The sequence below is a fragment of the Oratosquilla oratoria genome, chromosome 36 (genome assembly GCF_046742065.1).
Source record: "Oratosquilla oratoria isolate Oo_2021 chromosome 36, ASM4674206v1, whole genome shotgun sequence".
Lineage (NCBI taxonomy): Eukaryota > Metazoa > Arthropoda > Malacostraca > Stomatopoda > Squillidae > Oratosquilla > Oratosquilla oratoria.
Genome location: NC_134812.1, coordinates 30,554,378 through 30,574,377, shown reverse-complemented (window position 1 = coordinate 30,574,377; position 20,000 = coordinate 30,554,378). Strand labels below are relative to the sequence as shown.

The 20,000-nt window shown below is 41.1% G+C and overlaps 1 protein-coding gene across 1 annotated transcript in view; it reads left to right on the top strand.

Moving 5' to 3' along the window:
* Positions 1-1,681: 1,681 nt before the first annotated feature.
* The window catches only part of LOC143018926 (uncharacterized), an 18,919-nt gene continuing 600 nt past the window's right edge, over positions 1,682-20,000 (top strand). The window contains exons 1-5 of the mRNA XM_076174512.1: positions 1,682-1,981; positions 6,341-6,593; positions 9,267-9,546; positions 10,488-15,445; positions 16,984-20,000. The exon at positions 16,984-20,000 is cut by the window's right edge and continues 600 nt beyond it. Of these exons, the coding sequence (XP_076030627.1) occupies positions 1,741-1,981; positions 6,341-6,593; positions 9,267-9,546; positions 10,488-15,445; positions 16,984-17,023 (5,772 nt within the window). The 5' untranslated portion in view covers positions 1,682-1,740 and the 3' untranslated portion in view covers positions 17,024-20,000. The remainder of the gene's footprint in view (positions 1,982-6,340; positions 6,594-9,266; positions 9,547-10,487; positions 15,446-16,983) is intronic.

Sequence of the window (20,000 nt, the reverse complement as noted above, 5' to 3'; positions counted from 1 at the left end):
GCAGACATACATACATACATACTTACATACACATACATACATACATACATACACATACATACATACATGCATACATCATACATACATACATACATACATATATACATACATATATACATACACACATATATGCACACACATACATCCATTCATACATCAATACATGCAAACGTCCATTCATACATACATACAAAAGGTTACAAAGGAAGAGCATACCAACAAGAGACCTTCTGATCTATAACTATGCCGGATGCTACGTACGTATGTACGCACGCGCACACACACACACACACACACACACACACACACACACACACACACACACACACACACACACACACACACACACACACACACACACACATCGAAAAACGTCACCCTTGAAGAAAACCTGCAACCAAGAATCTTCATCTCTTCTCAAGTGTTTCAATCCCTTCAATGCCGTTCCGCGCCTTCCCACCAAAAAAGCGTCTCCTGACACGCGAAGTATGCGGACGGTACGGGGTCTCGATCGAGTGGGACCTCGTTCAGTCTGGGGACCTCAGCTTCCTAACACTGTCGTCTGATGATTTCTTTCATGGTGATCTATACAGGGCGCCACTGTATGGAAGATGTACAACGTTGCGTGCAAGAAGGTTCCAGGTGGTTGAAGGAACTGACTAAAGAAGAACCACTCACACTCTGTCAGATGTGTGGAGTTTACGCCAGGAGTCACTCAGCTGCCACCCCAAACCCTCACCTTTGCCCTATGTGTTTGGATAGCCAGTTGTCTGTTGGGACTCGAACTTAAACCATGTGGTTACGAATACTCAATTCGTCTACTGAAATGACTCGAAATTTCCTCTTCTGCATCAAGTACGAAACCTCCTGAAGTTTGTGTGGTTCGTGGGTTAGCAAGTTCGATCAAATGTCTCCAATTCCCTTCCATGCCTGGTGGAGCCTTTCCTTATCATTCTGGCTGCCGTCATGCGATTTTATTAAATTCCGCGGCAGCCCCTGCAAGGGATGGTGGTCCACATCGATGAATACCTTCCATTCCGTGTGATACTTTATCCTTTTATCAAGGCTGCAGAGGGATAAGACGAAGAAAACGGAGATGGCAATGCTTGACATTTTCTTTCCTCTGGGGGAAGTTGCTTTTTCATTAGATCTTAATTACATTAGACGGTTTTATTCAGCAATGTGTGGAGCTTCTTTCCAGGGGTGTTAGTTGGGTTATTAGATATTCAAGTAAGATCCCCTAACCCCTAATTCTCAACACGCGCGCACGTATACACACACACACACACACACACACACACACACACACACACACACACACACACACACACACACACACACACACACACACACACACACACACACACACACACACACACATAAAGTATGTTCCATACATCCACAGAGTGGTGGATGTATGGAACGTATTAAACGAAACAATTGTGTGTGCAAAAACAATATAAGAATTTAAAAGTAAATTAGATATGGCGAGATACAGAGACGGGACACCACGAGCGGAGCTCCCCTACCCTTAAGATTAAAAACAAAAACAAAAAACAAAACAAAAAAAACACGGAATTTATCAAAGTCATAAACCATATTTTACTCTGACTGCCGCCAGGCGATTTCATTCGCATAAAAAACACAGGCAACGACCTAACCACCTCCTCCTTTCGTCCCCAGGGTCCTGGACTTTCGCCTCACCCGAGGGACTTCGGGGGGCGACCGGACTTGCGCAAGATGACTTCGACGACACCGGACCAGGTCTTCGTCATCCACGTCTCCGCCAACGACCAGAAGACCCTCCAGCTCACCTGCCCTCCTCCTCCAGCCGTTCTCCAGGCTCCTCCTCCACCCTACAGTAGGAGACAGAGTGTCTCTGTGCTTCCCTCGGAGGTCAAGTACTCAGCTTCCTTAGTTCGAGGAATAGGATGGCTGCACCTCGTACTCGGCACCGTCATATTCATCCTTGGAGCTTTAGGTGAGTCCGTAGGTGGTGGTGGTCACATGACGTCATCTCTGGGGCTTTAACTGCCTGCCAAGGGTTTTCTTGACGTTCTTATGGGAGACTAAGGTGATTACAAGGGCTTGTGTGTCATTCTGTGAGCCTCAGGTAATGGGGCTTGTTTAAGGTCATCCTTATATTGGAGCCTAAAAGTAAATGCCATAAGCCTATATGACGTCAGCTTTAGGCATATGACTGATTGTGAGGATTTATATAAACTTATTCTTGGAGTCTTGGGGGAGTGCCAGGGCGTTTGTATGACGTTATTCTTGGATCCTAAGAGGAGTGTCAGGGGTTTGAATGACGTCATTCTTAGAGTCTTGGGGGAGTGCCAGGGGGTTTGTATGACGTCATACTTGGAGCCTTAGAGGAGTGCTAGGGGTTTCTATGGCGTCATTCTTGGAGTCCTGGGGGAGTGCCAGGGTTTTGTATGACGTCATTCTTGGAGTCTTGGGGGAGTGCCAGGGGATTTGTATGATGTAATTCTTGGAGTCTGAGAGGAGTGCCAGGGGTTTGAATGACGTCATTCTTGGAGTCTTGGGAGAGTGCCAGGGGGCTTGTATGATGTCATGCTTGGAGGCTTAGACGAGTGCCAGGGGTTTATATGAAGTCATTCTGATGATCTTAATTTCTTCCCTTGTTGCTTTATTCTGGTTAAATACAAATGATTTTATTCATTAGCGTGGAAGGTCTTCGACTGAAGCGAGTTCATTGAATAATTTTTCGCTATGACGGGGTTCCCTGAGGTGAATGAAATAGTTTGTTTTTAGCCAGAATAAAATCTGAAGTGCTATCTCAGCCTAACGACGTTCGCTACCACGTCGTTGATATTAATAAAATCGTCTGACGGCAGCCAAAATAAATTACTTCAATGTTGCCTTTGTTATGAAAAGGGGCATTTACATTGTCAAACTGTTTGTCAAACCCGGTTTGTCAAACAAGTGTTTGCAGCTCCTGAAAGACGCACCTGAGTTTCATGGTGATATCAACACCAAAAAGTACGACAACAAGATTTCCAATTTAGTGAGCGAGTTCGGAGAAAGATTTACAGACTTTAAAAACCTTGAGCATGATTTTTCTGTTTTTTTTGTAACCCTTTAGCTGTTGACGAGTTAAACACCATATGAGGACGGAGCCTTTATTTGTACGACGTTTCGCTTATTACAGCTTTTTCAAGTACAAGTTGAGATACACATGCTTGAGATTAGATTTAGCTGTTAGTACTGATGAGGCGCCAGAACAGTTTTAATCAAAACTAATTGAGCTCTAGTGTAATTTTGTGTTGAAGGATAAGTTTTCAATTGTTGATCATGGCACATTCTATCAGTATGTTGGGCTAACAAATCCCCGAATTAAGTGCTTGGCTTCAAAGATAATGTCAATGTTCGGCAGTAGCTATGTCTGTGAACAACTCTTTTCTGTGATGAACTTGGACACCTCTCCACTATGGTCTTAGCTTACTTATGAACATCTCAACTTAACACTGAAAGTAGCCGCTGCTCAATCCTTAATGTCAAACACTGATGTACTTGTACAGGCCAAGAAGTGTCGAGTTTCTGGAAACAGCAGTACTGCAAGTGAAAGTAAATGTTATGTTCATTTCCTTTCCACCTTTGTTTCTAGGTTATACGTGAACTCGAGCGGAGAATAAATTTACCTTTATTATTATTATTTATATCATTATTATCATTATTATTATATTATTCTCTCAGTAAAAGGTATATCGATCTGCTTATAATTACGAGTATCTGGCCCGCGTACTCTATACTCTGGTGAAATGTGGCTCGTTGGAGTAAACGAGTTTGACAACTTTGGTGTAACTGGTCCTTACGACCTCTTTAATTACGTCACTACAACCTCGTTATCTCAGGTGAATAAAATCGTCTGCTACTAACAGAATAAAATATTCAAAGAGCGAAGCGATCGAAAGAACTTTTGGGGATGATGACACTCTGGAAGGAACAGCCATATGTCATTCCTCTTTGCTTTTGTTCTTTTTTTCGTGTCACATAAATAAAATCAGGAATAATGTGATTTCATTTGGAAAATGGTGATAAACAAAATGAGTAAAAAAAATCATGAAATGTTCAGAAATGCGGCGTCATTAAGATTTACTCCGTAAAAAATATAAATAGGATGAATAAATAACCAAATAAAATAATAGATTAATAAATAAAGATACACAAATAGAATTAGAAATAGATGAACAAATGAATAAACAAATAGATGAATAAATATATTAGAAAATAAGTTAATAGACAAATAATTGACTAAATAGACAAATAAATAAGGAAACAAATAAATAAATAAACAAATAATCAAGATGAATTCCTCAAATTTCATTTTATTCTGTGGTTCTCTCTCATACACTTGGATATAAAATTGTCCCAGCAGAACGCTAGAACAAGTAAGCATGTACAGTATATTCTCTACGATTAGAATTAGGATAGAGATGAAATAGTTGTATTCTAATGAAATAAGGAATTTTTTCTTTATATTTGGCAAACTAGGGAATTCTTTGACAGACTGTACTGTCATGAACAAAAGGCTATGAGGCATCTCATCAAGATTCGAACTGTGTACACAAGAGCTTTCTGATAATAACATTGTTGTTTTCTAGTTAAGTTTTTTTATGCGTGTCAAAATATCTATCTATTAATTTGCTTGTTATTGATTTATTCATTCATTTACTATGTATTTATCTATTTAGTTATTTATCCAATTAATCATCTGTTTATTTGATTACATATCCACTCATTTTTGTTCCTACTTCTATTCATTTACTTATCTAAGTGCTTATTTATTTATTCATTTATTCATTTATCTACCCAGTTACATATTTATCTATCTAGTTATTTATTAAGTTATTTATCTATCAATATTGGATCTGGAGGTGGAAGCGCTGTGTATCCTGGCGAGTTATGAGTAAACAGCGTTGACGTGGGTGGGTGGGTGGGTTGGTAGAAGAGCTGGCGTCATCATTCCAGGGACATGACATCATTCTGCGTCTCTGTCCAGCGAAGATGTGACGTCAGCATCTCTGTTGGTTAAAGCGCCTTCCATGTGTGGGAGGATGTGTGCATGTGTGTGTGTATGTGTGTGTGTATGTGTATATGCGTATGTATAAGTGTGTGTGTGTGTGTGTGTGTGTGTGTGTGTGTGCGCGTGTGTATTTATGTGTGTATGTGTATAAATTTATGCATTCATGCATATATGTATGTACTCGTTTGTATGTATGTATGTATGCATGCATGTATTTACATATTTATGTGATGTATGCATGTGTGTTCATGTATTTAAGTGCGTATATGTATTTTTGTATATAATAAAAATATAGTGTGTGTATACTGTATATGTATGGACCAACAACAGGCACCTGTGACAGTCTTGTTGAACGGACTTCAAAGAGGATCAACTCCCTACCTGGCGTCCTCAAATCTCAACGTCTTTCTCAACTCCATCTGGAGGTCCAGCCCCGAGGGGCTGACTCTCGGTGTCCCCAGCCCAGGCCCATGATATCTCCCTTTAATTTACAGTAGATTGCATTTCCTCCACCTTTGTCACGTAACGAGAAGTAACAACCGGCGACTGCTCTTCTCATTTATTTGTGAGCCATAATACGTGTCTTAACTACTGTCGTGCCGGGTGGTCCGTTTTCTTTGATACAGCGGCCACCAGACTGTCTCATCCGCGAAAGGGATTTCAGCCCACCTCGATGAACCCTTTCCATGCAATCTATATTGGCTACTAATAAAACAATTCCTATTGATATCGATCTAAATCGGACCGGAAACCAGAAATCCCTCAAGGGGACACCTCCCCTCCGGCCCCTGATTGGCTGAGAGTGGTGACGTGACGGCAACGGATACGACTAATTGGCCGAGAGCAGTGACGTCACGGCAACGGAGACGACGGATTAGCCGTAGGCGCCTGCAAGCAAAGCGAGCTCGCTCGATGGGCTGGGCCCCCGCGTCGCGGGCTCGGGCGCAGCCCATTTCTCGTTTTTCAAATATTTATTCTATTTTGCATCATCATCATTATTATCATTATTATCATTATTATCATTATCATTACCATTATTATTATTATTATTATCATTATCATTATCATTATCATTATCATCATTATCATTATCATTATTATTATTATTATTATTATTAGTATGAGTATTATCATTTTTATTGTCATTATTATTATTAGTATTATTATTATTATTATTATTATTATTATTATTATTATTATTATTATTATTATTATCATTATTATTATTACTATTATTTAGGAGCCTATTTGGTGAAAAACATGTCACTTCATCCTCCTCTTTCTCCTGCGCAGGTCTCAATGTTGAAGCAGAGACGAATTGGATGGGAGTGGGTCTTTGGAGCGGCGCCGCCATCCTGACGGCGGGCTTCTGCGGGCTCCTGGCCCACCGCCTCTGGTACAAGAACTACGCCATCAAGTCCTTCCTCGTGGCCTCCGTCACCTGCGTTCTTCTGTCAGGCATTGGGATCATCCTCACCCTCTACGCCGTCAGCAACAGACACGAATATTTCCAGCAGATGCAAGAAGACGCCAAAGGGAAACCATGGTAAGAAGCATATCGGCTCGGTGTACTCGTGGGTGACCCAACCATGTCTAGCGTGGTGAAGGTGAGGTGGAGATTAAGCCTGGGGGCGCGTATCTGTGGCTGAAGACGTCACATTTGCCCTGTGCGCTTGAACTTCTGGAGAAGGTAGCAGTCACTGATGGGAATCGGGATTCGAACCCATATCTGAGCGAAGTTGATATATTTTATATGTATATACGCACATATGTATATTCTATATATAATGCATACATGTACATATTATATATATATATATTATATATATATATATATATATATATATATATGTGTGTGTGTGTGTGTGTGTGTGTGTGTGTGTGTGTGTGTGTGTGTGTGTGTATATCATGATACATATAATTACTTTGGTAATGAAGAAGATGAAGACAGAGATAGCAAATATTTTAAAACTCTAATGTTCCACCATTATCTATTTCCTTTGATAGATCTCTCTCCCCCCACACCGAACAATGTTTTCCTTAGTGCTCCCACCACCTTCCTTGCCTTTGTCAGTTTGTGTGCCATTTCCTGTTACAGTCCTCCATTCATCCCCAAAGTGGTTTATATGAATAAATCCAGTTCATTTATCGAGAGTCTTCACAGTGGAGTCCCACCTCTATTCCCCCATTCTCATCACGATGCTCTTGTTGATAATTTACTTTCAACTTTCTCCTCTGGCATAATGACTATTCATCCTTTACATGTTTTTATAGGTCTAAATAAACATTCTCCCAACTCTATATATTTCCATTACCTTCCACGTTACCTCTTTATTCACGACAGTATACAGTACCTTACGCTTTTTCTAAATCCATGAACGCCATACACTATTCCCTCCATCCATGCATGTTGCTCTTTTGACGCCTATATGTTCCTCACCCAGGTATCATTCTGTCGTTTCCAATTCTGTCATGAATTTTCTCTATGATATTCATTAGCCTTAACCCAGTATAGTTCATGCAATTCTTGTCTTCTTTATTCTCATGACAAGACACAACTGATAATTTCCTCTATTCTTTCATCACACTTCTTTCTCCTCTGTAATTTTCAAAGATACATTGGAACCAGTCGTTTCATATTTTTGCTCCTCAAATCAACCCAAGTGTTGTTCCTTTCTTCAGCTTTTTCGTTGTTCTTTCCAGCTGTCTTTACCTCCTCTCTCCAATGTCTTTACTTACCAAATTCTCTTGCATTCCCATTGTTATCAGTTTGCTTCTTCTTTGCATTTTATGTTCAGTAACCTGAAGAAGTGTTCCATCCATGTCTCCTTAGCCCCCTATTAAGTTCCTTCCACACTGTCTCCCTTTTGGTATACATATATATATATATGTATATATATATATATATATATATATGTATGTGTGTGTGTGTGTGTGTGTGTGTGTGTGTGTGTGTGTGTGTGTGTTCCTATATATATGTGTATATATTCACATGTGCATGTATACTTATATGTATACATATACGATTATGATTATGTATACATACATATATGTATGCATGTATGCAGGCATTCATGTACGTACGTACGTACGTATGTATGTATATATGTATGTATGCATGTATGTATGTGTGTATGTATATAAGTATATATGGATGTATGTACGTGCGTATCTATGTATATATATTGTATATATGTATGTATACTTGTATATACAAATGTATGTGTATTTGTATGCATAGGGTGTATCTACACATAAATCTCCAAAAGTGAACAATAACAAAGATGTAAACTTGCATTAATATTTTTCTTCATCTCTTACAAAACTCTTAGAGTGCATGACTATGTTTGATTGAAATTCAAAAAAACATTCGAAGCGAGTGCATCCATTAAGCATTCCGAGGAGACGTGATACGTATCTTGTGTGCCCGAAACGAGCGATGGGATTATACAGAAGGTAGACATCAATTCCTCGTAATGATGCTATATTTTTTCAAGGTTTCATAACAGATAATAAGCATGGCATTGTTTGTTGGATGAGTCGGAAGAACAATGCGTGTGATCACGCTTCGTCTTTTTTCGCTTTCTCTGTCATTAATGTTCATGATGTCTTCTTTTTGAGATCAAGAGAGATGGGAATGTTGTCATCATGGGGGATGACTAGAGAGCGTGAGAATTCGTCTTCCTAGTGATAGTAAAGCGCTTGTTGTAGGTACCCATCATTAACCAGTAGACACCCAACGATATTACGAACACTGCAGTATCTCAATTATCGTATTCCCCAGGATTGCCAAATTTTCTTCCTAAGAATGACCATTAAATGCCGAAATACGCCTAGGATATCGTATAAAGGCCTATTGGAGGTCTGTAAAGGCAACTTGAAAAAAAAAAAAAAAAAAAAAAAAAATCCGTGCAAGTTTAATAACGTTGTCGTCACACTTGACTTCCTTAGATTGCGTATTGAACATGGCTCCCATTCAATTTATATACGTAATTAATGAATGATTCTCCTCTGATGGAGTCAAACAGGTCTCCGTGACATTTCTATTCCGATGCATGGACCTCGGACCTCTGTAATAACGAATGTGTGGTGTGTAAAGAAAAAAAAAAAAAAAAAAGAGAGAGGGAGGGAGAGAGAGAGAGAGAGAGAGAGAGAGAGAGAGAGAGAGAGAGAGAGAGAGAGAGAGAGAAATGTACTTATCAATTTCCTCTTCCTTCAGGTTGATGAGACCCAACCCCGACGAGGAGTACAGGATGACCCTCACCATCAGCATCAACCTAGTGGTCGGCCTCATCCTTGAGGTGCTCCTCAGCCTCTGGTCGACGAAGGTGGCATGGAAGGGGGTACAAGCGGAGGAATTCAGCGCTAAGAACCATCGGGAGCTTCTGGAAGAAGAGCAACGCCGTCGAGCTCAGAGGAGTGCCCTTGTGGCTAAAGACAGCAGTATTATATCGACCAAGAACAATATGTCCTTTGCAGCTCTATATCAATTAATACAGGTAAGTTCGAATATTCTTGACCAATAAACGAGTCTAAAAATAAAAATAATATAGCAGGTGTACAGGTGAATGACTGGATATATCCTTAAGAATTCCTTTATGTAAAAGAATATTGACAATTTTATCCAATTCCACATAAAGTTTACTTTGGTGATGTTTTGGTGATATGACACGGGAGAGTTACTAATGAATTACTAAAGAATGCAGATTAGATATGGCATGTCATGTTCCATCAAATTATCTCAACTGTAAGTAATCTCACTGCTGCCATTCCTCCATCCAAACAATATCGATACAGATTTTTCATGGAAATGGAGTTGCCTTAATATGTTCTTGAAGATAATATTAGTTTTCATCAAAATTTTGTATACAATGCGTTGAGATCTTACATACAGCTCTTTAACGTTTTTACCTTCAGAGTCCTTTCGATTCCTTTGTATTTTTTCTTTTATTAGCATCGGTAAAATAGAAACAGGAGAGCTCAAGAGAATTAAAAAAACTGTGAGGGAGAGATTTTTATTCCCTTTTAGTTTTAGTATTTTCCCTCCCTGTTTGAGACATTGACTGCATAAATTTCATGCAGTCAACGTTTTGGAGACTTTAGTGGCATCCCTACGAACTAATCTCCACTCAAAAAGGATGCTGATAGTTTTCTAACTTCTAGCATCCCTCCGTTCTCTTACTCTCATGAAAGCTCTCCCTTCCTACCCATATTACTCCACTTCTTCGGTGCGATATTGTACTCAAGGATATAAGCGCTGACTATTGTTGACGTAATACTCTCCTTCTCTCTAAATCACTCTTGTAAAACCAAGAGAATGAAAGAAAAACCGCCTTAATACACTTCTAGTACAATTAATTATTTCACTATCTCATTGCACGTCACATTAATTTTCTTATTACCATCATGGTGACGTTTTTCTCGTTCTTCTATTCTACAGGCAAACCCTGACATTGTCAACTCCAAGGGACTCCGAGGCAATCCATCATGGCAATTGGAGGATAGCATGATACCTTCCCGGCTCTCAATGGACTACGAAGAACGAGTCCAGAGGTACCTCACCGACTCAGCTACTAATGAAGGTTCCTCACTCTCGTCCCCAGAAACAGAAACGTACTCCTCATCCCCAAGAACGGAGACTTCTTCGACCTTGCGAAGTAGCCTGTCTGAGGCGAAGTGTGAAGACGAAGGAAAGGGTCACTCTCAAGAGTTGTCCTGCGAGGACTGTGGCTGTCAGACTCCCTCCGAAGTGACTGGACCTCCATCGGATTTGGTCCTCAAAGAAGACGAAATGCCGAAGAAGGACAGAAGTCCTACGAAGGAGAAACCGGATAAGCCTCCATCCGTCAAGAATGTGAAACCCATCGCCCCAAAACCGAAGGGTGTCGAAGCCCCGAGACCCAAAGGCCCGGTGCCAAAACCTCCAGTCCAGGAGACCTTAGAGAAGAACCAGACTCACACAGCACCAAAAACAACACAACCCAAGGCCCCTGCCAAACAAAATTGCGAACATGAAGAAACAAAGACCCAGACACAGGAGAATTCACCGAAGTCTCAAGGCAACTGCGTTCAATCCCATGGTATAAATGAACAAGGCCAAGCACATCCCTGTGTCCAAGAGGAGACTAAGTATGAAGTCCAAGAAGTTGCAAAAGATTCCAATCTTCAAAACAGCTTACAGCAACCCACAACTCAGAAAGTTGTAATGCAGACAAAGCCTCAAGAAGAATTACATCCCCAGGTCCAAGAAGTTGCACAAGTTTTTAAGTCACAAGAAGTGTTGCAACATCAACAACAAACCCAAAGTGAACAAATTCAAAGATCTGGAGCTCAAGAGTTGTTACAAGAACCTATAGTACAAGAAGGTATTCCACAACCCATAACTATGGAAGGCTTGCATGAACTCAAAGACCAGAAAAATCCTCAGCACTTCAAGGAAGTTAATGATTCTCAACAACTCAGGGCTCAAAATAATTCACAACAGGAAGGGAGAACCCTGGAAAAGTCACAACAGCCCAAAGTTAAAGAAGAGTTACAACAACCTGGAACACATAGTGTGCCACAACCAAAAGACCAAGATCAACAAAACCAAAACCAGTCCCAACAAACCAGAACAGAAGATGAAGTGGATCACCCTTCAACCTATGACAGGGTGCAGCAGCAACAAAAGCCTGGAAAGGATACTGAACAACCTAAACCTCAAGAAGGATTAGATCCCTCTCAACCCCAGACTCAAGTAGTCCAACAAGCCCAGGCTCAAGTAAGCCAACTCCAAAATCCTGCAGTTCAACAACCCCAGGTTCAAATAAACCAGCAATCCCAGGCACGAGCGGTCCAGCAACCTCAGAACCCAGCAGCCCAACAGCCCCTGTTACAAACAGTCCAAAAACCCCAGACTCGGTTAGTTCACCAAACCCAAGCTAAATCATCTCAGCAAACCCAAACACAGGTTCTCCAAAGACCCAAACAACAAGCACCCCAACAACCTCCCCCTCAAGCAGGCCGACCTCAGTCTTCTAGACAAACCCAGGGCAAAATCCTTAAACGACCACCGCCTTTAACGGGCCAACAACCCAAGGCCCCAGACGTCCAACAAACCCAAACTATCCGACAAACACAAACTCAAACAGTCCAGCAACCCCAAATTCAAGAAGTTCAACAACCTCAAACTCAAGTATCTCAGCAACCTCAGACTCGAGAAATTCAACAACCCCAAACTCAACCGGTTCAGCCACCTCACGTTAAATCGACCAAACAGTCTTCCCAAACTCAGACCGTCCAACAACCAAATAATCGAGTAGTTCATCAAGCGCAGACGCAAAAGCTACAAGCACCCCATACTCAGGCAACTCAAGAGCCTCAGAATCAAGCAATTCAACAATCTCAAACTCAAGCAGTCCAACAACGACCTCAAACTCAAAGTTCCCAGCAACCCCAGAATCATCCACTCAAACGACCCCAGGCTCAAACTGTCCAACAGCCGCAAACTCGGAAAGTCCAGGAAACCCAGACTCAAACAATCCCTCAGTCTCACACTCAGGCAGTCCAACAACCACAGGCTCGAGCAGTCCAACACACCCAGGTTCAAACAGTTCATCAAACCCAGACTCAAACTGTACAACGGCCCCAAAGCCAATCAGTCCAACAACTCCAGAGTCAGACAGTCCAACAACCCCAGAGCCAAACAGTGCAACAAAACCAGGGTCAAACGGTCCAACAACCACAGAGTCAAACAGTCCAGCAACTCCAGACTCAAACCGTCCAACAACCTCGGAGGCAAACAGTTCAGGAAGACCAAGATCAAGCAATACAACAACCCCGGAATGAAAAAGTCCAACAACCCCAAAGTAAAACTGTTCAACAACCCCAAAACCCAACAGTCCAACAACCCCAGGTTCGAACGGATCAACAACCCCAGACTCAAGCAGCCCAACAATCTCAGGCTCAAACAGTCCAGCAATCCCAGACTCGAGTGGTTCAACAACCTGAGACTCAAGACAACAAGGAATCTGAGACTCAAAGACTCCAACAACTCCAGACTCAAACTTCCCAACAACTCAATACTCAAGCAGTCCAACAATCCCAGAATCAAACATCTGAACAACCCCAACAACTGCAGACACAAGAAGTACAACAATCCCAGACTCGAGTGGTGCAACGACTTCAGACTCAAGAAAATCAAGAATCTCAGACTCAGAGACCCCAAGAACCCCAGACTCACACCTTCCAGCAAGTCCGTACTCAAACAGCCCAGCAATTCCAGAATGAAACAAATCAACAACCCCAGACACAATTAATTCATCAGACTCATACACAAGTAACCCAACAACCCCAGACACAAACAGCCCAACCAAAGAACTACGCAGTTGAGCAATCACAGACTAAAGTAGCCCCACATATCCAGACACAAGCAACGCACCAATCCCAGACGCAAGAACTCCAGCAATCCCAGACCCAAAAAACCCAACAACCCCAAAATAAAACATCACTACAACTTCAAACTCAAGAAATGCAACAACCCCTAACTGAATCGTTCCAACAACCACTGGATCAAGCTGTTCAGCAACCACAGATTTCAACAGTTGAACAACCACAAAGTCAAGCAGTCCATGAACACCATGCTCACACAGTTCAACAACCTGAGGCTGAAACAGTGCACCAACTTAGGATTCTTTCAATTAAGCAGCCCCAGAGTGAAACGGCCCAAGAAAGACAGACCCAAATAATGCACAATAATCAGGTTCAAGTGACCCAGCAAAATGTTCAAGCTGCGCAGCAACCCCAGACTCAATTCAATGAGCAACTCCAGACTCAGAAGGATTTCAGAACACACCAGGCTAGAATTACTTTGTCTTCACAGGGACATGAAGAAATTAAAGAAATCCGACCTCAAGTAACTACACCATCCGAAATAACTGAAGCGCCTCAGGTGAATGGACAGTTCCAAATGACTAACAGGTCTAAAGTAAGTGAACAAACTCAAGTCACTGAACAACCACAAGTTAGTAGAATTGTTCATTATCCCCAGATTCAAAAAATTGAACGTCCAAGTTCTCAAGAAATGATCATACCGCCCCAGTCTCCCATAACTAGTATACAACCCCAAATCCAAGGGATAATAAGATCTCAACCACAGGTATTCACTCCCCCTCAATCTCAGACAATCACATCACCAACAATCACGCAAGCATATCCTCAAGACGCGAGCAAAGTGTCCTATGGTCAGCTGACCACACATCCTCAGACACAGGTAATCACACAACCTCACACTCATATGGTAGCACAAACTCATCTACAGGAGATGATCGCACAACCCCAGCCTCATGTGATCATGCAGAATCCACCTCAAATGATCACACAACCTAATACTCATATCATCACACAACCTCAGAGTCACATGTTCACACATCCCCAGCCTCAGGTGATCCAGCATCCACAGTACCAGATAATTACACAACCCCAGTCACAGATCCTTGCTCATTCCCAGCCTCAAGTTATCACACAAACACATCCTCACATAACTACGCAGGCTCAGTCTCAATTCATTTCACAAAATCAGCCTCAAATATTCACACACAGTCAGCCTCACATAATCACGCAAGTCCAGCCACAAGTCATTTCAGAACCTCATGGTCTTATTGCCCCATCCCTACAGTCTCAAACGATAACACATCCCCAATCGCAGCTGATCACTCATCACCAAGCTCAAATCATCACACCACAACATCCCCAGCAAGTGAGAACACCTCCTTTAACCCATGAGTCAGTTATACAGTCTCAACCTCGCGAGTTGATCACACAAACCCACACCCATAAACTTATCACACAACCCCAGAAAGAAGAAGTGATCACAGAGCGTCGACCTCAAATAGTCACAAAAGTGGCCGCAGAACCACAAATCAAAGACGTAAATAACCACACCCGGACTCAAGAGGAGGTGAAAAATGCCCGAAATGCTGGCCCGCCAAAACGATTAGTAGTAGTTTCTTCGTTGCCTTCGGCATCCAAGAACCAAAAACCAGCGCCAACTGCCCCAGAGTCTTCAAGCGAGACGAGACAGCTGAGACAGGACTTAATTAATAGGTTAGAACAGACCTTATCAAAGTCTCACACGAACTCGACCGAAAAGGCTTTGACGTCTACGGCAGCCAGGAATGGAAAACCTAAATTTCTTCCTCCGAAACCAGTGATCAAGTCAGAGATCCTGAAGTCCTCTGCCACTGTTAATCGCAACAACACCCACGCGTCTACCGTCACACAATCTCACGCTCCCGAGTCCACCAACGCTAACAACTTGAAGTCCAACTCATCAACAGTGAGTCCCATCGAAAGACAGGAGAAGATGACTAAGACCAAAAACCGTCCTCAGCCATATGAAGGATCAATATCTATTAGCACGTAGGCACAATATTTATGTATTTTCTCTAAGTAAAGGACACCCATTAAAAAAGTATCCACACTACTGGGTTCGAGCGGACTATATCTCATATATTATGTTACGGTATATATCAGGAACTCAAAGCAATAACTTACGCGTTATTTCATATGGATCCCTAAATCCGAGGAAACTCACCTTTAGGGTTTAAATTTAACTTATGCTGAAAACATGCCTACGCCAATTTCTTCCAAAACAAAGATGACCACTCTCAACTCACAAACTACTGTCTTATAGCTGTAATATCTTATCTATTTAGAGCTTTGATTTTTTTTTAAACAGGGTTCAAAAACAAATATTATTTTGTGACACTGCAGTGTTTCATATGTGACACATTTTGGATGACTTTATATTTCTTTCTAATTCTTGGTCATCCTGCTTGGGGAAACTTGGTAAGACTTTTGCTGCTGCACTAGAAATATCAAAAGCTTTAAATAGAGTTTAATACAGATCTTTAACCTTTAAACCACCCTCTGAAGGAATCTATCCCTCTCTACTCTCTTACTTCTGATATTGTCCTTGGAAAATCTACAATTGTTGTAGACGCTTACTTCTCTACTGTCATGACTATCACCTCAGGTGTTCAAAAAGACTTTGTCCTGTTCCTTTTCCTTTGCTAATTACTCAAAAGCAAACTTTCTGATTGCATGTTCGAATCTATGTACTCTCACGAAGAGGACACCATTTTTCACCTTTCCTTTTTCAGAACTAACTCCTAACCTTTCTAAGAATATAAACACCTAATGTTTAATATTTTCTTTATTTCAAAGATAGTAAATATTCTGTGTTGCCTTAGAAATGTCATGGCTTCTTATTAATAGCAAACTCTCTACAAGAGTATTTGCACCTATCTGGAGTCTGTATCTCATATATGGAATAACTCGTCTCACTCAGTGCTTCTGAGTAAGGAGGAGCTCACGCCTTTCAATTGATCAATTTTCCCCTTTTGATTGCCACTTTTCTGTCTATCATATTATTGCACCACTTATCTTATTTCCATGGTCAGTGGTTTTTAGATTTAGTGATTCTGTGCTTCACAGCCGTATGAGGACACGCAGCAGTACAAACAATCTCTGAAAACTATTCTTATTCTGTACAGGACTCTTACAAAAGTAGACCTATTTACTCTTTTAATCCTCACGCTGATAAACTCTAACATCTCTTCTTTAGCACATTAACTTACATACATACAACTTAATCTCTCTCAAAGGGAAATTATGAAACCCTTTTCCAATTTTCCAAAATCTACTTTAGACTTACATTTCCTCTTCCCTAAAATTCTGGAGCAATAATTCACAGACCCTTTTCAAGCCCTGAGCTCTTTGCTAAACGTAGGAAGAATCTTAACATTGCTTTGCTGTTTTGTCGCGTTTAACGGTGAAAAGGTGTGGATACTTTTTTCTGATGGGCGTGCGTGAATTATAGCTTGAACACAATGGGAAACAATGTGAAAACACACTTAAGTTCAGCTTCACATAGGTTCTTTTGTTTTTTCTTTCAGATGGGCGGAGCGCAATCCTACAAAACAGACTTTGTACTGAAAGAGCACTCACCGATACATATACATATAGATGAGTAACACTGTGTGACTGGACTACTTAGACAGATGGTACACCCAATGGCGTAAAGAAACATGCACATACACACACACACATACACACACACACACACACACACACACACACACACACACACACACACACACACACACACACACACACACACACACACTTCATATATATAAGATTTCCTATAATATTTTCAATTTTGAGGAATATGTGAGCTGAGTGGGTAAATAGCATAATATAACCTATGCACATATATTCAGGAACATTGTACATATTTTTCTTATTTGGGACTTGTACGAAATTGGCAGTACTTTGTTCTTTCTTTACCAAGTTGATGTTTTTTTTTTGGGGGGGGAGGGAAGGTATGGGGGCGTAGGACGCAGTATCAAACAGAGAGATAAAAAATGATTAGAAGATATACATGTGCTTCTCTGCCTACCAAAATCAGCAGTTCCCAAACTGGGGTCCCTACCCCCCTCTCTCCCTCTTCCTCCCTCCCCCTTCCTCCCTCCTCCTATATATTTTTCCTTTGGCAAGCGCCAGTCGATTTTATTCAGCCAAAGTGCGGACCTTAACATGAATGACGTATCAATCGGTCGAGACCCATTTAAAGCCGGGATACATAGATCAGTTGAATGGAATTGTTTGGTATTTGTCAGAACAGTCTTTCGTGCATCATTGGCTGGAAAGATTAAGACGGTGCTGTTTCCATGGATGAGGTGTTTTGCTGATATCTTCGTTTATTTGGGGCCACTACGTGCCACATGTAGTGTATGTCACCAGCTCAGTGCCATGGCACTATCATAGTGCCATAATAGGTCTCAATCATCTAAAATAGTCAAAAGACAGTTCAAAGCGTTGTTTCAGGCAGGGGTAGACTACATCTCTATATTAAGCATTAAAACTGTCTGGCGCTTGTTACAGTTTAATCTATACAGTGTGCCACGGATATCAGAGGAGCAGTATCACAGCGTTGACGGAGCACTATTTTCAGACTCTATTGACAACCACATCCATTCCAAGACACTCAACACTTCCAACACTTTACTTGAACTTTGCGCCATCCACACAACCTTGGTGAGGTGTAGAAGTTGTACCTTCCTCCCAAGGAATAGACTGGTGGTTTTGCAGGTAAAAGAAAAGGTAAAGACAAAGGTAAACGTAAGGATAAAGGTAAAAGTGTTTCTCTTCTGCCTCGTGGTTGTCTTCGCCTCGAGCTATGACAGAAACCACTCGCGGAGTGAGCGGAAATCGTCTCCCAAGGGCTCATTTCCAGACCAGTAGGTCAACCTCCCACCCGCTACACCAGAGGGTGAGGTGGTGATTGGTAGCGTTGTTCAATAGTGAACATATAAACAAAACGTGGAAATGGTAATTCCTTATCCCTAAGAATGGTCAATGATACACAGGAATGTATTCTTGATTACACACATTAAAATGCATGCATACAAACCCACATACGTACAGTATATACATTCACAAGCATATGTTTATATGTGTAAATATACATTCACGTACATAAGATCGACATAAATGTATACATACATGCATGTGTATACACCGTATATTATATGAAGTGCATGATCAAACTTTTGACCTTTAGATCAACTCGAAGACAAGAACAGGAGGATCCGGACAAGTACAGGAGTTGGCACCATGAGCCCTCGTAAAGAAGAGATCGATTACGTTTTGTTTGAATTCAGTCTTCAAAGAATATATGCTACACTTTATAAATTTCATTGCGCCAAGGCTGAAGCATGGACTGGTGATCTCTTCAGGTGAATACAATCACCTGGTGTTTGGTGCAATAAATCATGTAAAATGTGTTACGCTTTTTTTGAAGTCAGGCCCTCTCTTTGCTGTTGTGAAGTTTAGACAAAAACCGCGCGACTGAGACGTCGACGGTCCGATGGATTTCTTAAAGACAACAAATGGTCAAAGAGAATGCCGTAGGGAATCTGTTGTCGAGTGTTGACAAGTTATTAAATACGAGTATAGTCGTTGCTGTAGATGCAATATTATGGACATCCGAGCCTAACCCACGAGTTATAATAAATATAGCAATATATATCCCATTGATAAGTACGTTATGTAACTCTATATACGGCAGTTCTCTTGTAATAAGTGTTTATTTGTAATAAATGACTGTAGCCAACGGCAAATATCCCTCAAAAGTATAAAAGATTCTGAGAAAGGTTTCTAAAGACAACTGGAGCTGTATATTGCTTGGAGAATTTAATTGTAAGAACGTGAACTAGGTAAACCGAGAAGTGAACGAGGTTAGAAGGTTTCGAAAAATCATTCTCGAGTTTACTATTCTTGGTCATACTAAAGTTTCTACCAACAACAGATCCACCTTATGTTGAATTATTTGTAATCATGTATTATAACTAACTGCCACACTAAATGCCTGAGGGCGTTGACTGGAAGTCTGACATGGGTTTGTTGTTAGTAGTACCTCAAGTGTGACTGCATCTGTACATAACAATGGGTTTCTATGTTCGTTGAAACGGTATAGTAATCTACAATATGCCCTATGTAAGTATACAAGTAAATAGACATCATCAACATCCTTTCCTCATATCAACTCTTCCACATTCTTTCATTATCGAATTTCATTTCATAACGGGGCTGCCTAATTGCAATTTTGATGAACTCTACTGTGATAAATAACAAACAATTAAATACGCAGATTATATACATACGTGCCTTAAATAAATATACTCATGAATTTGATAAGAGGTACATGCAACGCTTAATGAAAGGAAGACCAGCATAATCTCCATAGTATGGTGAGATTTAACTCGCATCTTGGTTTCACCTTCATTCACATGAACCTATAAGATATTTCCTTCCATTCCACCACACGCTTTCCTATCTTCTCACTTACTAACAGAGCCACCCCTTCTCTCCCTCATCCTCTCATCACTCCCGACATCCTCCCCACTGC